The 18,773-nt window shown below is 39.5% G+C and overlaps 1 protein-coding gene across 1 annotated transcript in view; it reads right to left on the bottom strand.

Moving 5' to 3' along the window:
• The window catches only part of prkn (parkin RBR E3 ubiquitin protein ligase), a 100,385-nt gene that overhangs the window by 41,756 nt on the left and 39,856 nt on the right, over window positions 1-18,773 (bottom strand). Inside the window, exons 5-7 of the mRNA XM_060872097.1 lie at window positions 15,127-15,210; window positions 13,216-13,331; window positions 9,385-9,521 (exon numbers count right to left, since the gene is read on the bottom strand). Coding sequence (XP_060728080.1) covers window positions 9,385-9,521; window positions 13,216-13,331; window positions 15,127-15,210 — 337 coding nt within the window. The remainder of the gene's footprint in view (window positions 1-9,384; window positions 9,522-13,215; window positions 13,332-15,126; window positions 15,211-18,773) is intronic.

The following is an 18,773-nucleotide window of genomic DNA, read 5'->3' as shown; positions in this document are numbered from 1 at the left end:
TGCATGTTTAGGTTGTAACTCATCATGTTTCCAGTCTTTGGCCTAAAAAGACAAAACTTTCAGTAAGGATTTGAATTCAGAGATAAGCAGTAATCATTGACTTTCCAAGATGTTTTTTTTTGCTTAGTCTTTTTACAGATGCATTAACATAACATAAACATAAACATAAAAAAACAAAACATAAAAACAAGACATAAAAATCCCTTCCAGGGCTATTAATCAATGCAAGATAGTGTTCCTTACAGGAATACTTATAACCAGTGCACCCACACACAGGAGTTTACTGAGGACTATTAATGGACTGTCATGAAATATAGACGAAAGATGCAAGTACTCACTGAAATATTAAATAAGACCTCAGACAGTATTTCCAAGATAATCTCTCTAAATCAACTAGATGTGCCCATGAGAGCATTAATCAGCTTCAGATAGATAAGTGTTTATAAGCAGTGGCTAAACTGACTGCAGAAGTACAGCTATTCATTTGAGGCTCAGAAGTGATATTTTAGCAAGACTGGCTAGCTGGAATCTGGTATTCTGAAGAGACAGCAGGAAGTTGGTAGCGTTTAAGGATATTTTTCTGTGCAGATAAAACATCAAGGTTGGTTTCAAAAGCTGAGGCAGCAAATCCACTTTATCTAGCCCTAAATTGGCCAACGGACTGGTTCAGTCGACTAAACATGCAACTCCACACATACCAGATGCACGATAATCGTGGCAGCGCAACAGTAAAACAACTACAGCAGCATAAAATGTATGAACCATTGTGTACACATCAGTTTCAGAGACTTCAGAAAAGTTTTAAATAAATATTAGTCATGCAAGCATTTCTCTAATGTTGCCATCATGTTAGATAATCATCATGAGTAGCCCTATCCCAAAATGTTGCCCTGAACCCTGCTTTTAGCGACAAAAACATCATCAAAATGCCGTATGTACAAATCCTTGAAGACAAAAGTGTCAGCATATACCTCCATATAGTGAACAGTTCCACTAAGAACACAATATGTTCATCAATAAGGACAGTTACAAGTCCTAAACCCTGGCTGGAGGAATGTTTATTGTCTAGAGTTAGATGAGAAACTAGCTGTGCTAGAGAAAGAAAAAAACACAAACAACTAGGCTACAGTCAGTTTCATACAGTATATAAAAAGTAAATACAAAATACAAAAGTTTTCCTTCTGAAAACAGAGAACCGGAGAACTGGAGCTCTGTGGGATGTAGTGTATTATGGATAAAGACGTTAATTCCTATCCAGGAAGATTAAGGATCAGCAACAGTACTGCTGTGGCGACACTGTAAAACCAAAAGCTGGCGTAAACAGAGCACATTTAAAATCAGACAGAAAAGATTTATTTATAATCAGAAGATTAGAAGGAGATGATTCACAGCACATACTGGATTGGGATGATGGATAAAATTAAATAAAGAGAGAAGGAAGAAGAAGAAAAAGAAAGAGAACAAGTGACAGAAACCCGAAAAGTAAAAAAGAAATAAACCGTACCTTTGTTCAACACAAAAGTGGAACTCTTACAGGGATGTAGTATTCACCTAGGAATCTGATTGCAGTGTACTTTGAAAATTCATTTAAAGCAAGAGTTTCTCTACTAACAAGCTCCCTGATCCAATTCACAAAAAACTGTCAGCAGTACATAAATGTTTAGATACAACGGTGGTCCTCAAGATCCTGTTATACAGTATATCTTAAATTAATTCCAAACTAGAATACATATAATAATCCTTACAGTAATGTCTGTGCTAATTTTTACAATACTGTCATGGTTATTTCCAGTTACACTTCCAGGCTTCCTGAATGTAAAGAAAACCTTAAAAATATTTTCCCACATTGTGGTTTACTGTTTTCTTCACATTCATGTAGCCTGGTCTGTTTAGCCGTACACTGCAGGTCTTGTCATGCCTTTTCAGGCTTGTTGTACCATGCACAGTAAGCAAGAAAAAGGCATGACAAGACCTGCAGTGTACGGCTAAACATATTGTGACACGGAGCAAACGCCTCTGCACGCAAGCTACACAAAAGCGCTCTTCACCTTGTGAATTCCATTGTTCTAAAGAGACAGCCGCTCTTCAGCACCATGGACAGCGTTGCTGAGTGTGGCAGCAAGGCGGGGCGGCCTAAAGTGCGCCAAAAACAGGCGAGCCAATCAGGAGCGGCTTCTAATACTTCAGCACGCCAGCCGACCGCCGCTCCTGGGTTGACGTGCAGCTCCAGCATCAGCACTCCAGCACTGAAGGCACTTCCCTGCACCGATTCACCACTCTCCAGCTGCACTGCCTCCACTTGCACCTTGCTTATCACCTAAATACAAGAGCACTTAAGAGCGGATTCTGTGCCTTTGTGTCCCACCTCGCAGCATGAGTCGCTACAGTATGTGGACTCCTTACCATCATACCATACCAACATATATAAACTTGGTAGACATCTCATTCCCAAATGATGGTAATGGGGTTATTGTCATATAATGTGTCGTTGCATTTTGTATCTACTCAGTTAAAAGAGCATGTTGGATGAGGTTTCCAAGTCATTGTAAAAGACTGGACACTGGAGTTCCTTCACACCAAACCGGTCAAACCCTATATTATTGGACTTTGATTTGTGCACTCATGCTGAAACTGAAAAAAGGGCCTCCCAAATTGTTGACATAATGACAATATTTTTTTTTTAGCATTAACATCTCTCACAGGAAATAAGAGACCAAGCCAAACCCTGAAAACAGCCCTCCTCCTCCACAAACTTTACCATTGGAGCTAAGATATAAGATATACCTTCATTCGTTCCATGGTGGGGAAATTTCTAACTATACATACAGTACTGATTAATAGAGTTTGCTTGGTATATGCTAAATTCAGATTTGACTGCCAGCTAGTGAAGAATGATTCATCAGTCCAGTCCTTAGGACATGCTTCTAATGCTCTAGGAGTCCAGTGTAGAATAGAAACCCTTTTCATGAAGACCCTGTTGCACAGAGACATTTTGGTGTATATGTTGTACAGCTTTGTAGTTGAGTTGTTGCTTCTAGACATTTCCATTTCACAATCATAGCACTTACAGTTGACCAGGATTGATCTAGCAGAGCAGAAATGTCATGAACTAACTTGTGTCAAAGGCGGCATCTTATGAAAGTGCCATGTTTAAAAGTCACCAGGCTCTTCAGTATGACTCATGTTTGTTTATGGAGATATAGAGACAGTATGTCAAATCACCAATGGCTTCCTCTTCACTGCATGCACTATATAAGACTATCAAAGCTTCTCTTGTCTATCAAAGCATAGAGGATTTGATAGAGAAAAGAAAGTCATTTAAGATTCCCCTTGCCATAGCTCAGTAGCTAACTCCACTGACATTTATCTGATCTAGCCTTTAGAGATTATTTCCATTTTTAGTTCACAAATATTAACTTTAGCCAGCATAAAATTTGAAGCACAAGACATTAGTAATGTGATGCTGCCTTTAACAATCGACATTATCTCAAAGCAGCTTTACAGGAATGTAAAATTCAGAATAAAAATGATAAAAGTTTAATAATTTTAGATTCATTTCTAATGGGCATGCCGGAGTCAATGGTGGCAAAACAATATGAGGAAGAACCCTTAAGAGGAACCAGACTTAGAAGGAAATCCATCCTTATCTGGGTGACACCGGAGAGTATGATTGTAAACAATTTCCCTTCTACATCTGTATACAATCAAGTGGAATTGTGCAACCAGGACCTTTGGTTAAGTAGTCTTTTAAATAGATGATGTATTATAGAACAGAGTTTAGGAAACACCTGCTCCAGATACACATACTATATCCATTTATCTAGAATTAACCGTATCTCCTCTATGTAATCTATGCATTAAAAAACAGACTTGGTGACTAAAAGAGGTAGAGGAAGCAGTAACATTAGATCAGAAACTCTTCACAAAACATTACAAAGACACCAGGGCATATCTGAGCAAGGAACTAAGAGACCTTTTTTAACATTGCCCTTCAAATAATACAGTCCACCAACTACTGCAGTACAAAATGTAAGAACCATTGCGTACACGTCACTGTTTCAGAGTGTTCGGTAAAGTTTTAAATAAATATTAGTCATGCAAGTATTTCTCTAATGTTGCCATCATGTTAGATAAGAGTAGCCCCATCCCAAAATATTGCCCTGAGCCCTGCTTTGAGGTCTTCTTCCCAGTCTTCACTTTAGCGACAAAAAAAAAATGCCACATGTCCAAATTCTTGAGGACAAAAGTGTCAGCATACACATCTACAACAGTTCCAACAACAACACAATATGTTCATTAATAAGAACAGTTCTAAGTCTATAGGAATGTTTATAGCCTGGAGTTAGATGAGAACAAGTATTACATTTTTAATCCAGACTAATCCCCCACTTTGCAGTAACACCTATGAAGATGCGTTACATATGACTTACAGTAATGTGCACTTATTCTATGCATTATGTATCTACCATCTATTAGGGTAGTACCTTTTGGTGGGTTTTTACTAACTGGAAGTCAAAGCTGTTTCCCAGTGGATGCCAAATAAAGTCACACACATGTAATGAAATGCTGCTAAAAATAATCACACAATCTGGGCTAATTGAAAAGACATTTGTACATAACATATGTCTTGTCCACTGGAGTCTCATCAATCATCTAGTCATCCTCACCTTTAGACAGTCACATGTACTCCGGTTACTGTAATGTTAATGCAAACTTAGTCTCAGTCTTAGACACTGGGCCAGCGGTGTGTGAGCTTATCCATATGGTGCACAAAACTAGAAACACTTCAGGAGTTTTAAAGTCATCATCTAATTATTTGGATTCTACAGGATTTCTGGTGTTGAGTTCTTTTCCTGAAAAACAAAGCCTTTGTGACACACTATTTCCCTCATGGAAGAAGGAAGCTGTCATGTTTACAACCGGGACAATAAGCGTTTACGAAGATCAGTTAAAGGGTGGATTTTCCAAATACAGTGATGCCTCGAGATACGAGTTTAATTCGTTCCGCGACTTTGCTCGTATCTCAAATTGCTCGTATCTCAAAACAATTTTCCCAGTTTAAATGAATTGAAATCCCATCAATCCGTTCCAGCTCGCAAAATTCCACTCCAGTTGTTTTGTTTATGTGTTTTGAATATGAAACATGTACAGTACCTGTATTTATAAATGACAAATATTGTATAAAAACATACAGTAATAAAAGAGAATGTTAAAAAAAATAAACTGGTTTTACGTTACGGAAGATGCGCACGGAGGTTGAGGGAGGAGTAAACAGGAGGAATTTTGTCTCGTACGTACACTTTCACTTTCGTTCACTTACTCACTACTGTACACTCTTAATGCTACTTTACACTTAAATGGAACTTAACTAAACTTCACTAAAATTAACGAACTTAAATCAAGCATCGCGTTAGTTCTGTCAGGCCACGTCGTCAAGCGTGCATCAGCTGTTAATCAGCTGTTAATCAGCACCAATCCGGTTACGACATCCATTTTACCCGACCATTTAAATTCCCATTCACAGAGCCGCTCTAGCGTTTCGCTGCTGCTGTGATCTAGACTCCACCATGCCGGAACCTGTGTTCGCTGTACCAGTTTACATCATAAATCTCCACATATTTTTCTCTCTCCCTCTCCCTCTAATTATTTAATTATGTATTTATCCATTCATTCATTTATTACTTTCCAAAAACACGTAAGCGAGCATATCTAATACTATGCATGATTAGTGGTTCTGTTATACGGGGGTTTATTCTATTTTCGCTGCTTTCTCCGCTCTGACCATGCATGCGCACGGACGGGCGCGTGGATTCTTGCCCAGAACAGAACCATACCGCCAACACTAACTGTATGCATATCATCTAATAAATTCTCTTTTGACAAAGTGGTCCTGACTGAACTGAAATTCTCTTAACTTAACTGAACTTAATTGCTACAATTTCTGTTTTCTTTACATTAATTTTGCTTAATTTTCTTCATCGCTTTTCTCTTCACTTGTTTTTGCCTTTTTTGTCACTCTTTCCTCACTAACATCTGCCGGTCGTTTTAATAAAAACCTGTCCGGTCGGCATATCAGATGCGGTGTAGTCGCACAAGTTAAATTTTTTAACGGATCCAACACTTAAAACGGATCCGAAAATTACGGACCCGCAGATGGTCGGCACCTCACGCAGCGCCTTTGCGACTCTCCATAGGAAATGAATGACTTCTGGTTTATCGACCGTCGTTTGTCGTCTGCAGTGGAAAGGTGGATTTAACCGAGTGAGACGCGGGAAGCTGAGGCGGGGGAAACAGAGCACACGTGGTTGTTGGGGATTTTTTGTTTCGGCGGCGGTGGCGGCTCGGATGCTCGTATCTCAAAAATTTGCTCGTATCTCAAGCCAAAAATATGGTCGAATCACAGCTCGTATCTCAAAAAATTCGTATGTCAGAGCACTCGTATCTTGAGGCATCACTGTATAGCCTCATTAATTTACATGACTGTCTTAAACAAACAGTCTGTTTTGTAGGCACACTGACTTTGCATTTTCATGCCTTTAAACATGACACTGAAGAAAACAACTGCAACTGGTTATCTTACATGCCAGTCAGACTCCCTCTTGGGTGGTCGTTGGGCAATACAAGCTGCTAAGGAGTTCAGATCTTCTGCTTTCAGTCTGCTAGCAGATTTTATTGACTACCCACGAGTCTGACTGACACGTAAATCAGCCAATCCCAGTTTTCTACACTGGAAATTGGTGGAAAAGGAATACGTCTAGCTTTTCTACAACAGTATTTCACACATGCAACAGAATAAAAAACTCATGATAGACACTATAGTTGCCTTCGAATTGAAACTGAAGTTGACGCGAACTTTTAAAGTTTAACTGTCACCAAAGTTAACAGCCAACATCAAGCAAGCAAAAACAGTTTATTTTAAAGTGAAACTATGCAGTAAATTCTTATAATTTGGAGTGGACACATGCCTCTGTATCCTCCCAATCCGATGCCTATGATCAGACAGCATCAGGCCGGGTGTAAATGTTAACCAGAGATTCTCTGGCTTTGAAGCCAGCTTGTAATAAAACGGTGTGTTAAAGCTCGATTCAAAAGGAAGGTTACGGCTGGATTTTTTTCTTCATTCCTGCTCTGCTGTATTTCCTGAGAGAATGGCTTCTTAAGCTGCTGTCCATGTGTTTATCAGCGTCCGCCAATCTGTATTTCATATTCACCAGACGTTGCTGACAACCTCCGCTCCCCTCCTTTCATCCGTGCCTTTGGACAAGCGCTTTGGTTTGAACTGTTAAAAGTTGTTTAAAAGTGGAAATGGCATTTGAGGCTAAAGCTTGACCTTTTTCTAGCAATCTCTAATCCACAGCCACAAAAACAGTGATAGATGGTCTTAATGGTTAGCGTCAGGTCTGCAACACGTGTATACACACACAGGAGAAAACAGGCACTACACTAACACGCTTGTTTTCTCTGTAGACATACAAATGTGACTGAAATCCATACGCAAGTGCATCACTACTCCTCGTCTGTCTAAAGAGAAAAACAGCAAGATTTGTGAAAAAGCTTATGTTCTTCCATGTAGAAAAGAAAAAAAAAACTTTTTTAATATTATTATTTCTCAGGCTGCTAAGAGTAAGCAAGGCGAACGCACAGAGAGAGAGAATAGATACACACACTAACTTTCACCTACATAACAATTAACTGCAATCAATGAAGACGGATGCAATCATGGTTAATAGGATAAAACAAAAAAATGAAATGGAAAAATAAATAAATAAAAAGCATAATGCACTGCACCTGAAATCAATTACAATTTTGAAATGTTTTATTGTTCTTTTATTACTTTTTTGCTCGTGACCATAACGGATAAGTGATGATATTTTCCTTTCTTTCATTTTTTTTTTCCTAATATTTTCCATGTTACATGCAGTTTTGAATGCATAAGGGTTTAATGTTGTTTTCCTTATGTACATGTGTTTTTTTTGTGTGTTTGTGTGTGCTTTATGCTAATACATATGACCTAGGCAATGTTAGCATTGGATGCTATTAGTTTTTCTCACTGAAGTTAGGAAGAAATGTGCACGTGAGAAAACGTTACGATTGTGTTGATTCTCCACACATTGTCTAAAAACCAGCCATAGATCTTTTTTTTTTTGTTTTTTATAAGCGAACACACATAAAACATTGTGGATAATATTCAACTATCAAGTTAAGTCAAAACAAAAAGAAAGGAAATAACTGGAAAAGTGCAACTACAGTAAAAAGGAAATAAATGTAGAAAGGAGAAACAAAGAAAAAAGTAATTAAATCAATTGTAGTGTTGACATGCCATATATGAGAACACTCCTTCAGCTAATTCACCACTAAGACGAGTTCATTTTAAAGCAAGAAACACTGCAATTCTTTTATATCATCAGGGACACCATATACTGTATGCACCATTTTGCTGGATTTAGCTTCCTTTTCTACAATCTGGTAAATGTGACAGAGATCCAGATTAAGAAGTTTGAAAAGCTGACATATTAATTATAGTACACAAAACATTTACTCGTCCACTAAGGCCGGTGAAAAGCAGCTAATGTACTCTACCGTTCAAAGGTTTTGGGGTCTTTATGAGACTCTTTGTGCAAAGGAACACAGTCAGGCTTGAACATGTTTGGCCTTTAGGGACTTTTGTTCCAGTGAAAGGATTTTCTTATACGTTGTAGTATTAAAGACTTTCTAAATAAAGAAAATGACGAAGTCAATATTATAGATGGTCAGACGTTCCAATACTTTTGGTCATGTAGTGTGTGTGACTATTGTAAAACCGTTTATAGTGCGTACGTCTAATATTAAATAGTTTCATTTGTAATCAAAACGATTTTACATTACGGAAAAAGATGCTTGAGAACAGGGTTGTTGTGATCTTTTTCAACATATACTAAAATGATACTTTTAGGAAAAAGAAATAAAATTCCTCCTTTTTTATGAACGAAGGTTTCCGTGTGTAGGTCTACCATAGAGACTGCTTTCTGACAGGACAGTGAGATTTGTTGGTGTGTGTGTGTGTGCGTGTGTGTGTGAGGCAGAGAGGTGAGAGAGATAGAGAACGCTTTAGCTGATGGGAGGTCAGCATTTCTCTCTGGAGCCCCATTAAAGCATGGCAGTAAAGGATGTGCAAGCAGAGACACATAAAGAGGCTACACTTGTAGTGTCTATGTGTGGGGGTAAGAAAAAAAGACAGACAGACAGATAGACAAAGAATCAGAGAAACAATGCAATGATATGATAATGTCTCCTCTTCAATTTCACTGCAGCCACTAAGTTACTACCATCAATCACTGGTACACACACACCCACACACACACACACACACACATATAAATGAGCAGAATTGCTGTTCATACCTACCAGCACAGGGTAGTGAGTATCCCAGCACAGGATCGTGGATGAACTGTCGCTCGTTCAGTCGAGTAACACAGTACATGTGGAAACAATCCAAACAGATCACATGACGCTCAGCACACTGAGACACCAGAACAGGACTCCTGCAGGACGGAGCACAGCAGATTTTATACATTAGTGTTCATTGTGTGCATGCACATGCTCATTACATATCCTTATAGACTGGAAGAAAGAGAACAGTAATGTTAAATATATCTGACTACTCAGTGTCTGATATAAAGTTAAATGAAAAAAAAAACCTAATCATTTAAATAACAAAGTAAGCACTGGAAACGTACTTCAAGTATTAAAATAATAAGTCATTTGACGTGTCTAGGAGTCATTTGGCGCATCAAACAGCATTGCCTACTTTAAGAATTATAATAAATACAGCCAGTAAAAGTACAGGTTTCTGTTCTTGTGAAATCTGACTTCACTTTTCTTTATACTGTATCACTAGGCTGTTGTTGAGAAAACTCATTCTTGTACAGAATGAGAAATATCACCTCTCTGAGCAAGAGAGTCGCTTGTAGTGCAAACTTGTAGAAATTCTTTCTGCTGTCATCTGAGAAACTTTGTACTTTTCTCGATTTTCACAAAGATTAGGTTAGTGGATGTCTTAGGTTCCATACATGTGCACGTTCAACCAAAAACCTACAGCACTATTGTTTTTATTAGACTTTACTCTGCCATAAGACATTTGACAAGACAATCACATCACAGTAGCAGCCAAACCAAAACTCTGTAACCTGAGAAGTATTAGAGATGTGCTACTTTTTTCCCTTCACATATTGTCTTTTGCTGCACTTTCAATCAGGCAACATGGAGTGCATCTATGTCGTGTCCCCATCCAGGATATATTCCCACCTCACACCCAGTGTTCCTGAAATTGTGTTTCTATCATGACCTTGACCGAAATGAAATGAAATGAAAGGAAAAGAAAGGAAAAGAAAGGGGATGGATGGATGGATGGATGGATGGATGGATGGATGGATGGATGGATGGATTTCTCTCCATTTCTCTGGGACAGTTGTAGTTCTAGTGGTTAAAGCTCTCATTTTTTGAACGAAAGGTCAGAGTTTAAGCCCCAGCACTGACAAGCTGCCTCTGCTCGGCTCCTTCGCCAAGGCCCTTAATCAGGCCTGCTGTATCATGGCTGACCCTGTGCTGTGACCCCAACCTCCAAACTGGGATATGCAAAGAAAAGGATTTTTCAAAACAAAAATGAAGGCTTCTTCTTTTCACAATCCCAGCACAGGAAGCAGAATTTGCTGTAACAGAGAGTCTTGCTTTCCTCCTATTTTATCAAAAGATTGCTGTTCCACATGTGCCAGCACTAAACCACCGATTCACACTAGAATGTAAAATAAGCCATCAGCCTTTTTTTTCATTTCATGTCAAGCCAAAAGAAAATCAATTTGCTTGTCAATTTCAAGTAGTATTATCCTCAGTCTAGTTTTGTAGTGGTAGGATTTTACTCTTCCACAGTGCCACGAGGCAGGACTCAATTTCTGTGGACTGGCTCTGGATGTTGTGTCCCCTGAGGCTTCCTAAATAACTGATGACTGTCTGGGGAAACAGTTTTGTTTTAAGACAGCATGGGGTTCAAGACAGCAGACAGGAGGATTATTCTGTTTAGAGCCCAGCCTCACAAATACAGGTGTATATATGTGAGTCAGAGGGAAAGAGAGTGTAGACCCACAGTAATGTCATGCTCACTTGCTGATTTGTTTTGATTAATTTCAATTTTTTTGCCAATCAAGGCCCGAGTGTTCAAACACACCACTTATCTTCTAAAAGAGTCCATCAGCTGACTTCCACAAGTCCAGCAATCATTTTCTCTGCAAATCTCAATGTTAAGCACAAACCCTCAATAATGCAAACACTTGATATTAAAGTCAACCTTTAAGTGTCAACCTCAGAAAGGCCTCTTCTGGTGGTGCTTTAAGAACATGCCTGTGTCCTTGCCTCTATCCTTGAGAGAGGAGGAGAAGCAGGCACAAAGCGAAGGACGAAGGCCAAACAAAGGCCCACTTGGGAAGCTAATTGCTGTGCCACTTCAATCAGTTCTTGATTTGAATGGGGAGTGTCCCTGATTGGACTGCATTGTGCCAGATCTCACCTTCAGTTCGTCATCCAGAAAGCAGAAGGTGGCAACGGTTGTGCTGAACTAATGGCTAACTGCAGACCTTCAGCAAGAACACACACTTCACCGAGCTTGGTGATTGCAGCTAGGCAGGGTGGGAGGAGAGTTTTACGCAGTAAGGTGGTTTTACACCTCAGTCATTCTGTTTGTGTTAATCAGCTGTCTGCCTAATAATAATAAAGCCACAGCTACAAGACCTGTGTTACAATATTTAAGAAACTTCATCGGTTCAACTGTTTCCGCAGCTGACTAAGTCTATGTCTGTGCTGTGGCGTTGTCTCTGTATGGCCTACTGTTTGTGTGTGTGTGTGTGTGTGTGTGTGTGTGTGTGTGTAAACGCCACAATAAACCACCTTGCATAATTCTTCACTCTTTGAACTTTTTTGCACTCTATAGTGTTACAACTATAACTAATTTTTACAATTTCATTTACAAGTCTAATATTTGAAGGATTTTACTTAAACAAAGGTTAAATATACAGTATATGCTGCATGACAGTAAAGGAAACAGTCGGTAGAGCCAACATTAGCCACAATTAGTCACCTCTACAGTATATTTGTCTGTTCTTCTTGGCAAAATTGCTCAAGCACTGTCGGTAAATAATTGGTTTTAAACCTTAAACAAGTGTAAGTCTGGCTCAAGTTTGACACTTAGGGTCATTGTTATGTTTAAAGGTGAAAATTGCTAGACTCAAATATTTTGCTGACTGGAACTGATTTCCTTCTATACATTTGGAAGACAAGTAAAATAAAAGTGACATCACAAATGTTTTTGAAATAAAGTTTTTCACGAAATTACTGTAGATTTTCTGCAGATTTGGACCACATGTCATCTTCTAGTCACATGGGCCAAACATTAGCAAAGCTATCAAAGCTAGGTCTTCACTGGTAAGAGTTTAAAAGAAGAACCGATCAAGTCGTTTTCTGCAACAATCACAAAAAATGCTGCAAACTCCTGAAGGGACTGGCAAAAATATTTTAGATTTTTTCTAGATTTTGTCAGTAATCTTCTAGGATGTCCTGTATTTGACATCTTGCCGTCAATCTTAACCAGTTTCCTGCTGAGGAAAAACATCTCTATACCATGATGCTAGCCCTTAACCACACGTCTCTAGGTGGACAGTGTTCTCCGGGTGATTGTTATGCTTCCACCAAACATAGCCAGAAAGTTCAACTTTGGTCTTTTGGTTTTTTTGGAGTTTCTAACACATCAACATATATGGCTTTTTTGAATAACTTTCTTCTCACAAATCTTTCATAAAGCCCAGCATTACGGAGTGTCTATGTCTCGAGCTGATGATCTCTTCTCTGCTTCTTCTCTGACTAATATCATCCTACTTACCCAGTCACAGCTCTTTGTTGGATGGCTTTGTGGCCTTGTGGCATTTTTTAACAACAGATTTATCAGTACTCTACAGGAGGTGCAAACACTGGGATGTTTTATCTATAACAAAAACCCAGATTAATACTTTTGCAGAAAGTGAGATTAGTCCTGCCTGAACTGCCCCTCTCCTCCTCAAACATCCTGTTCATCTATCAGTTTTAAAAGAGAGACAAATAAGTAGTCTAGGTGCGCACACTTTGAGGACGTATTTCTCCCTTGCTTAAAATTGCTTCTCGATGTTCTACCTAGATAGTTCAAGATTCACTCACACAATGTCAGTGCAGGCGATGCAGGGGACATGGAGGACGTTGCTCATGATCAAGTCTAGTGCCACCGAGGTGTCATCATCACAAGTGGGATGTGCAGCACACTTCAAATAAAACTCCTACACACACAAAAGATACGTGTTTCATGATAGAGTGTGTTAGATGTTTGTGTATATGGAAATAGTTAAAAGTCAGAATTCTGTGTGTGTGTGTGTGTGAGAGTGAGTGAAAAAGAGAGAGAGAGAGAGAGAGAGAGAGAGAGAGAGAGAGAGAGTGAGAGAGAGCATGAGCATGAGAGTATATAGTTATAGAGTATAAATGCTTACACACACACACACACACACACACACACACACACACACACACACACACACACACACACACACACATATATATATATATAACTAGTTTTCTTCTAGTTTTTTTTTATTGTGCTGCAGGAATATATATATATATATATATATATATATATATATATATATATATATATTCCTGCAGCACAATAAAAAAAAAAACTAGAAGAAAACTAGTCCCAACTACAGAAATGACTTTTGAAAGACATCAGCAAAATCAAAGTGACATCAGAAATGAGTGTTTCTCCTATTAAAGGTAGGGTCTCCGATTTTTGAAAGCCAATGTTGACACATAAAATCACCAAAACAAACACGCCCCTAACCCAAATGGGTCCCACCCCTGTATTGATAGCTCCGCCCACACATATATACGTAACCCAGGCAACTAATGGAAAGAAATGTGTCTTTATCATAGCTGAAGGGAAGAACAATACGATTGCAGATAAACAAACAAGCAAAAATGACACACAAGCATAATCATGCAAAGGACGGCATATATTAGTTCTGTGTAACAAAACAAAACCAACGTTACTCACCTATCGAGAAGGAAAAAAGCGCCTCGGCGTCTTAAGTAAAGTTGGCCACATATTCACAGACTGGAGTTTCCCGGGTCAATAACTCCTGAGCTAAACACTGTTACTACACAAAACATGGTTGTAGCTGCCTCTCTACATTACTATGATAGAAAAGAGGTGTTATTTGTGTAGTAACAGCGTTTAATTTAATTTAATATTAACACGAGTCCTACTTCTTGCCTTATTGTAAGCCTTTCTTTGCTTTCTTTCTTTGTTTTTATCCTCCATGTGAATGTTAAAACCACTTTCTGTTAATGTCACACATGCGCACTGAACACGCTCTCCGCCCATATTGACAAGCCCCGCCCCTTTCTGCTCATTGGCTACACGTTTGTTTTGATTTTTGTTTTGATTTTTGTTTATCATTCGGCCCGACTCAGTTTTCTGTAGCATTTCTCAAAAATCGGAGACCCTGCCTTTAATGAACAATTACACTGTCACCAAAAAGCTCTGTGGAGTCAACATTCTATATGATCGGGAAACAAAACTTTCCCTCCAGTGAATCTGTGGTTTTGAGATTGTAGAATTTAATTCAGAATATTGTCATCGAAAAGAACGTTCTCTTTTATTCACATGAGTACAGCTCTCACATAAAGTAATTATATATGTGTCTTCACTAGTAGTAGTTTAGAAGAAGAATCCTGTGGTTGCAATTTCACCAATTCAAGTAATGTTCTGGGGGGAAAAAAAAAAGCACAAAATACTTGAAAGAAAAAAAAAGAAAATCAAAAAGCATTTTTGGACACAAGAATCACAAAATACCAAACACTGCAAACTCCTGGAGGGACTGACAAAAGGAAAATTCAAATAATAACACCAAAAAACATTTGTAGTCAGAGTGGTGCTGCTAGACCAGGCTCCAAATTTATTAAAAAAAATACCAAAAATCTTTTGACTGGCCAGTGGATAACAGAAAACCCCGAAAAATCCCTGCTGGTGACACCGATTCTGAGATTTAGATTGTAACAGAGTGCAGACTCTCTCACCGCCATCCGGCCATCGCAGTCCTCTGACTGACACACACCATGAATCCTATCAGGAAGAAGCACGTCATCCCAACACGAGGGTCCCTGCAAAAAACCATAAAAAGCAAGTAAATAAAAGGAAACCTTAGACTTAAAAGTCGATAGCACTGCTATTAACCAATTAAGCACTTATCAAGTATCAATCAGCTCTTCCAATCACAATCACTATTAAAATGATGTTTTTTGCTACTTAATCTTCCCATCTAGCGTCCATGCTGAGCATAGATTTCTGAGTGGAAGGCAAAAATGGACAGACAAGTAAAGCAGTAAATGAGAGTGGAGCTTTAATAAAAAAGACTTCTTAACATTTATGTGTATCTGTCCTCCTGCTCATACTGTACGCATCCCTCTGCCAGATTAAGACAGTCTCCGTCCATAATTTTTTTGTTTAGTATGAACAACTGCCGGACCAAGCCAGGCCTGATTAGCATAAGCATTTAAACGTTCCGAAAGGAGCCGTAATAAGCCAGAGAAAAAAAGGTTAAGAAAATCATTACTCTCCCCTCAGCAGACAGGGGAGTGATGGAGAGCTGGAGTGCGGGAGTGACAGAGGGATGAGGCGAGGGATGAGGCGAGGGCTGGGACGAATCCAGAGGGCTGTGGCGGTGGGGCTTGGAGATTACATGAAGACACCTGCTAAGAGACAGCAAGGAAAGGTCACGCAGACCCCTGGTGCATCAAAACACACACACACACACACACATCAACACACACCCCTCGGTGTGAACGTAATGATTAATGAGAAAAGAGGTTATGAATTATTCATCAGCACACACCTTCTCCATTGTTCACACCCGCCTCTCTTTCCATCAAATTCTCTCTCTCGGTCTCTTTCTCTCTATGGACATAAAAAACCAACACCACATCCTAACAAAGCCTTAATTAGGGTACTGTTGGGCAAACAGTACTCTGTCCCTGAGCCAGCTGCGAGAAGGCCGATTTGAACAGAGCTTACACTCGAGCATGTTGTGCGTTTATTGGTTTGTTGAAGGTGCTACAATCACAGGCTTGAAAGCCCAACTCTCCAAACAAACCACCTCCACACCCATAGACATACAGACAACTGTATTTCTATAACTGTTGATCTCCTGGGATTTTTACTCACAACGATCTCTAGAGTTTACTCAGAATTTTACTCAGTTTACTCAATAAAGAAAAAAACACCCAGTGAGCAGCAGGTCTGTGGACGGAAATGCATTTTTGATGAAAGAGATCAATAGAGAACTGACAAGTCTACAAATTTGTACAATTGTGGTAAACAAAAAAGCATCTCAGAATTCACAGCACATCAATCATTGCAAAAACAGCGACCATGATGGACTTTAATTCCGTCAGCCTTCCCGTAAGGCGGTGTGATGGTTTGTGGAATATCTTCTTGGCACACAATTGGTCCATTAAAACCAATAAATCGTTGCTTGAATGCCACAGTCGATGAGTGTTGTTGATGACCTGGTGCATCTCTTCACGACTACAATTTAATAAACTTCAAATAACTACTTCCCTGCATGATAATACGCCATGTCACAAATCAAAAGTCGCCTTAAAAAAGTCGTGGTTTCACGAACGTAAAGTAACAGTAAGTTCAATGTTCTTCAATGGGCTTCTCAGTCACCAGATCTGAATTCAGTAGAACATCTTTAGGGTGTGGTAGAACGGGACATACTACACAGTATTAAGTTCCAAAAAATTTTGTGTTGCAAAAAATTGTTCACTGAGCATAACATTCATAAAACTGAATACCCCTGGGACGTCACGTCTTCTAGACATAGGATAAGTTTGAGCATAACAAAATTGGACTAGTTTAAAATCACAAAGATACATTAATAATAATAATAATAATAATAATAATAATAATAATAATAATAATAATAATAATAACATTGCCCACGTCTCCATTTGAAAGTAATCACATCCAGAATAGGGCTTTTTCTATCTGAGCTAAAAAGCTGCAGACTTAAGACTTGGACTTGAGGGGAATGTGAATTGAGCATCTCGTAGACAGTAGGATGAGGATCCAGAAGTAACGCCATATCTGTTCTGTAATCTTACCCACATGAGGTGCAGAGGCAGCAGCAGTGTAAAGAGCTCTTCCTCCAGAGAAAAAACTTGGAGAGGAAATATTGAAAGACAAACACTAACTTCTTCTAGTTTACAGGCTGACGCACTGCAGCAAACAGACCTGGACAGAGACTGACTGACTGGCATTCCTGTACCTTCACATCTCTAAAGGCAAAACTGGGAGTTGCAGAGCTCAGGACCTTTGCCTTAGCCTCTGTTTGTGCTTCATATCAGGAGAAATGTCTGAGGACACAGTCTGGCAGGCAGAGCTGGAGGACCCACTGCGCCAGCTTCAGCATGAGATTGGCACAGGAGGCAGGCTAGGCTGGCACATGGGCAGCGAACAAGCAGTCCCAATGTGCCGAAGACCACCCTGAGCAGGAAGAAAAGGCAGGTGCAGCTTAGTGACTTGTCACTCAGCCTTTGCAGAGAGCGTGCAGAGAGTGTGCGGATACAGGGCGGTGGGACAGATGCCCACATGCTGGAACACCAGATAACAGCAGCCCCGGGCTGAGCATACGCACAAACACACATACACCTGGTGCAAGCAATGAGTCATACATTTCTTGACTCCGCTAAAGGCATGTCATTGTTTGTTAATTGCTCTGTTGCCTTTGGGCAACTAAAAGTTTTGGTCAGAATGGTCTAAAAGTCAGTTATATGAGTTTGCAGTAAGAAAATACCTAGCTGTCAGAAATAAATGATATTCCTGGAGTGAATACAGATATAGTTTTAATATAATTACTTGCTACACAGTACATTTTGAAGTGACTAGAAGGGGTGGGGCTTGTTCATGTGGCTTATATTATTACCACTGGGATTGAGAGTGTGATTCCTGCCTGTGCCCTGTGTGTGTTTGTATGTTCTCACTGTGCTTCCTGGGACTCCACCAGGCACACCAAAAACATGACATGTGTTGCAGGCTGACTGGCATCTCTAGATTATCGTAAGAGTGTGAGAGTTTGTGTGTTTGTCAACCGCAATGGGATCGACTCTGTTACTAGTCCTGTGTAGTGTGAGCTGCACAGAAAACGGATGGATGGATGGGTGGGTGGATGAGTGGGTAGATAGATGGATGGATGGATGGATGGATGGATTGATGGATGGATGAGTAAATGGTTGAGTGTATAGATCGATGGATGGATGGATGGATGAGTAAATAGGTGAGTGGATAGATGGATGGATGGATGGATGGATGAGTAAATGGTTGAGTGTATAGATCGATGGATGGATGGATGGATGGATGAGTAAATGGGTGAGTGGATAGATGGATGGATGGATGTGTGGATGGGTGAGTAGATGGATGGATGGATGGATGGATGAGTAAATGGGTGAGTGTATAGATGGATGAATGGATGTGTGGATGGGTGAGTAGATGGATGGATGGATGGATGGATAGATGGATGGATGGATGGATGGATGGATGGATGGATGGATAGATGGATGGATGGATGGATGGAACTATAGAGATGGTTTACTTTTACCTAAATTATATTTTGAAAATTACAACGTGTTTGTAAAATCAAAATCATGATGTAACCGCTGTGTCA

This window comes from Tachysurus vachellii, chromosome 6, assembly GCF_030014155.1.
Source record: "Tachysurus vachellii isolate PV-2020 chromosome 6, HZAU_Pvac_v1, whole genome shotgun sequence".
Lineage (NCBI taxonomy): Eukaryota > Metazoa > Chordata > Actinopteri > Siluriformes > Bagridae > Tachysurus > Tachysurus vachellii.
Note: the sequence above shows the minus strand (reverse complement) of the source record. Positions and strands in the feature narration are given on the sequence as shown.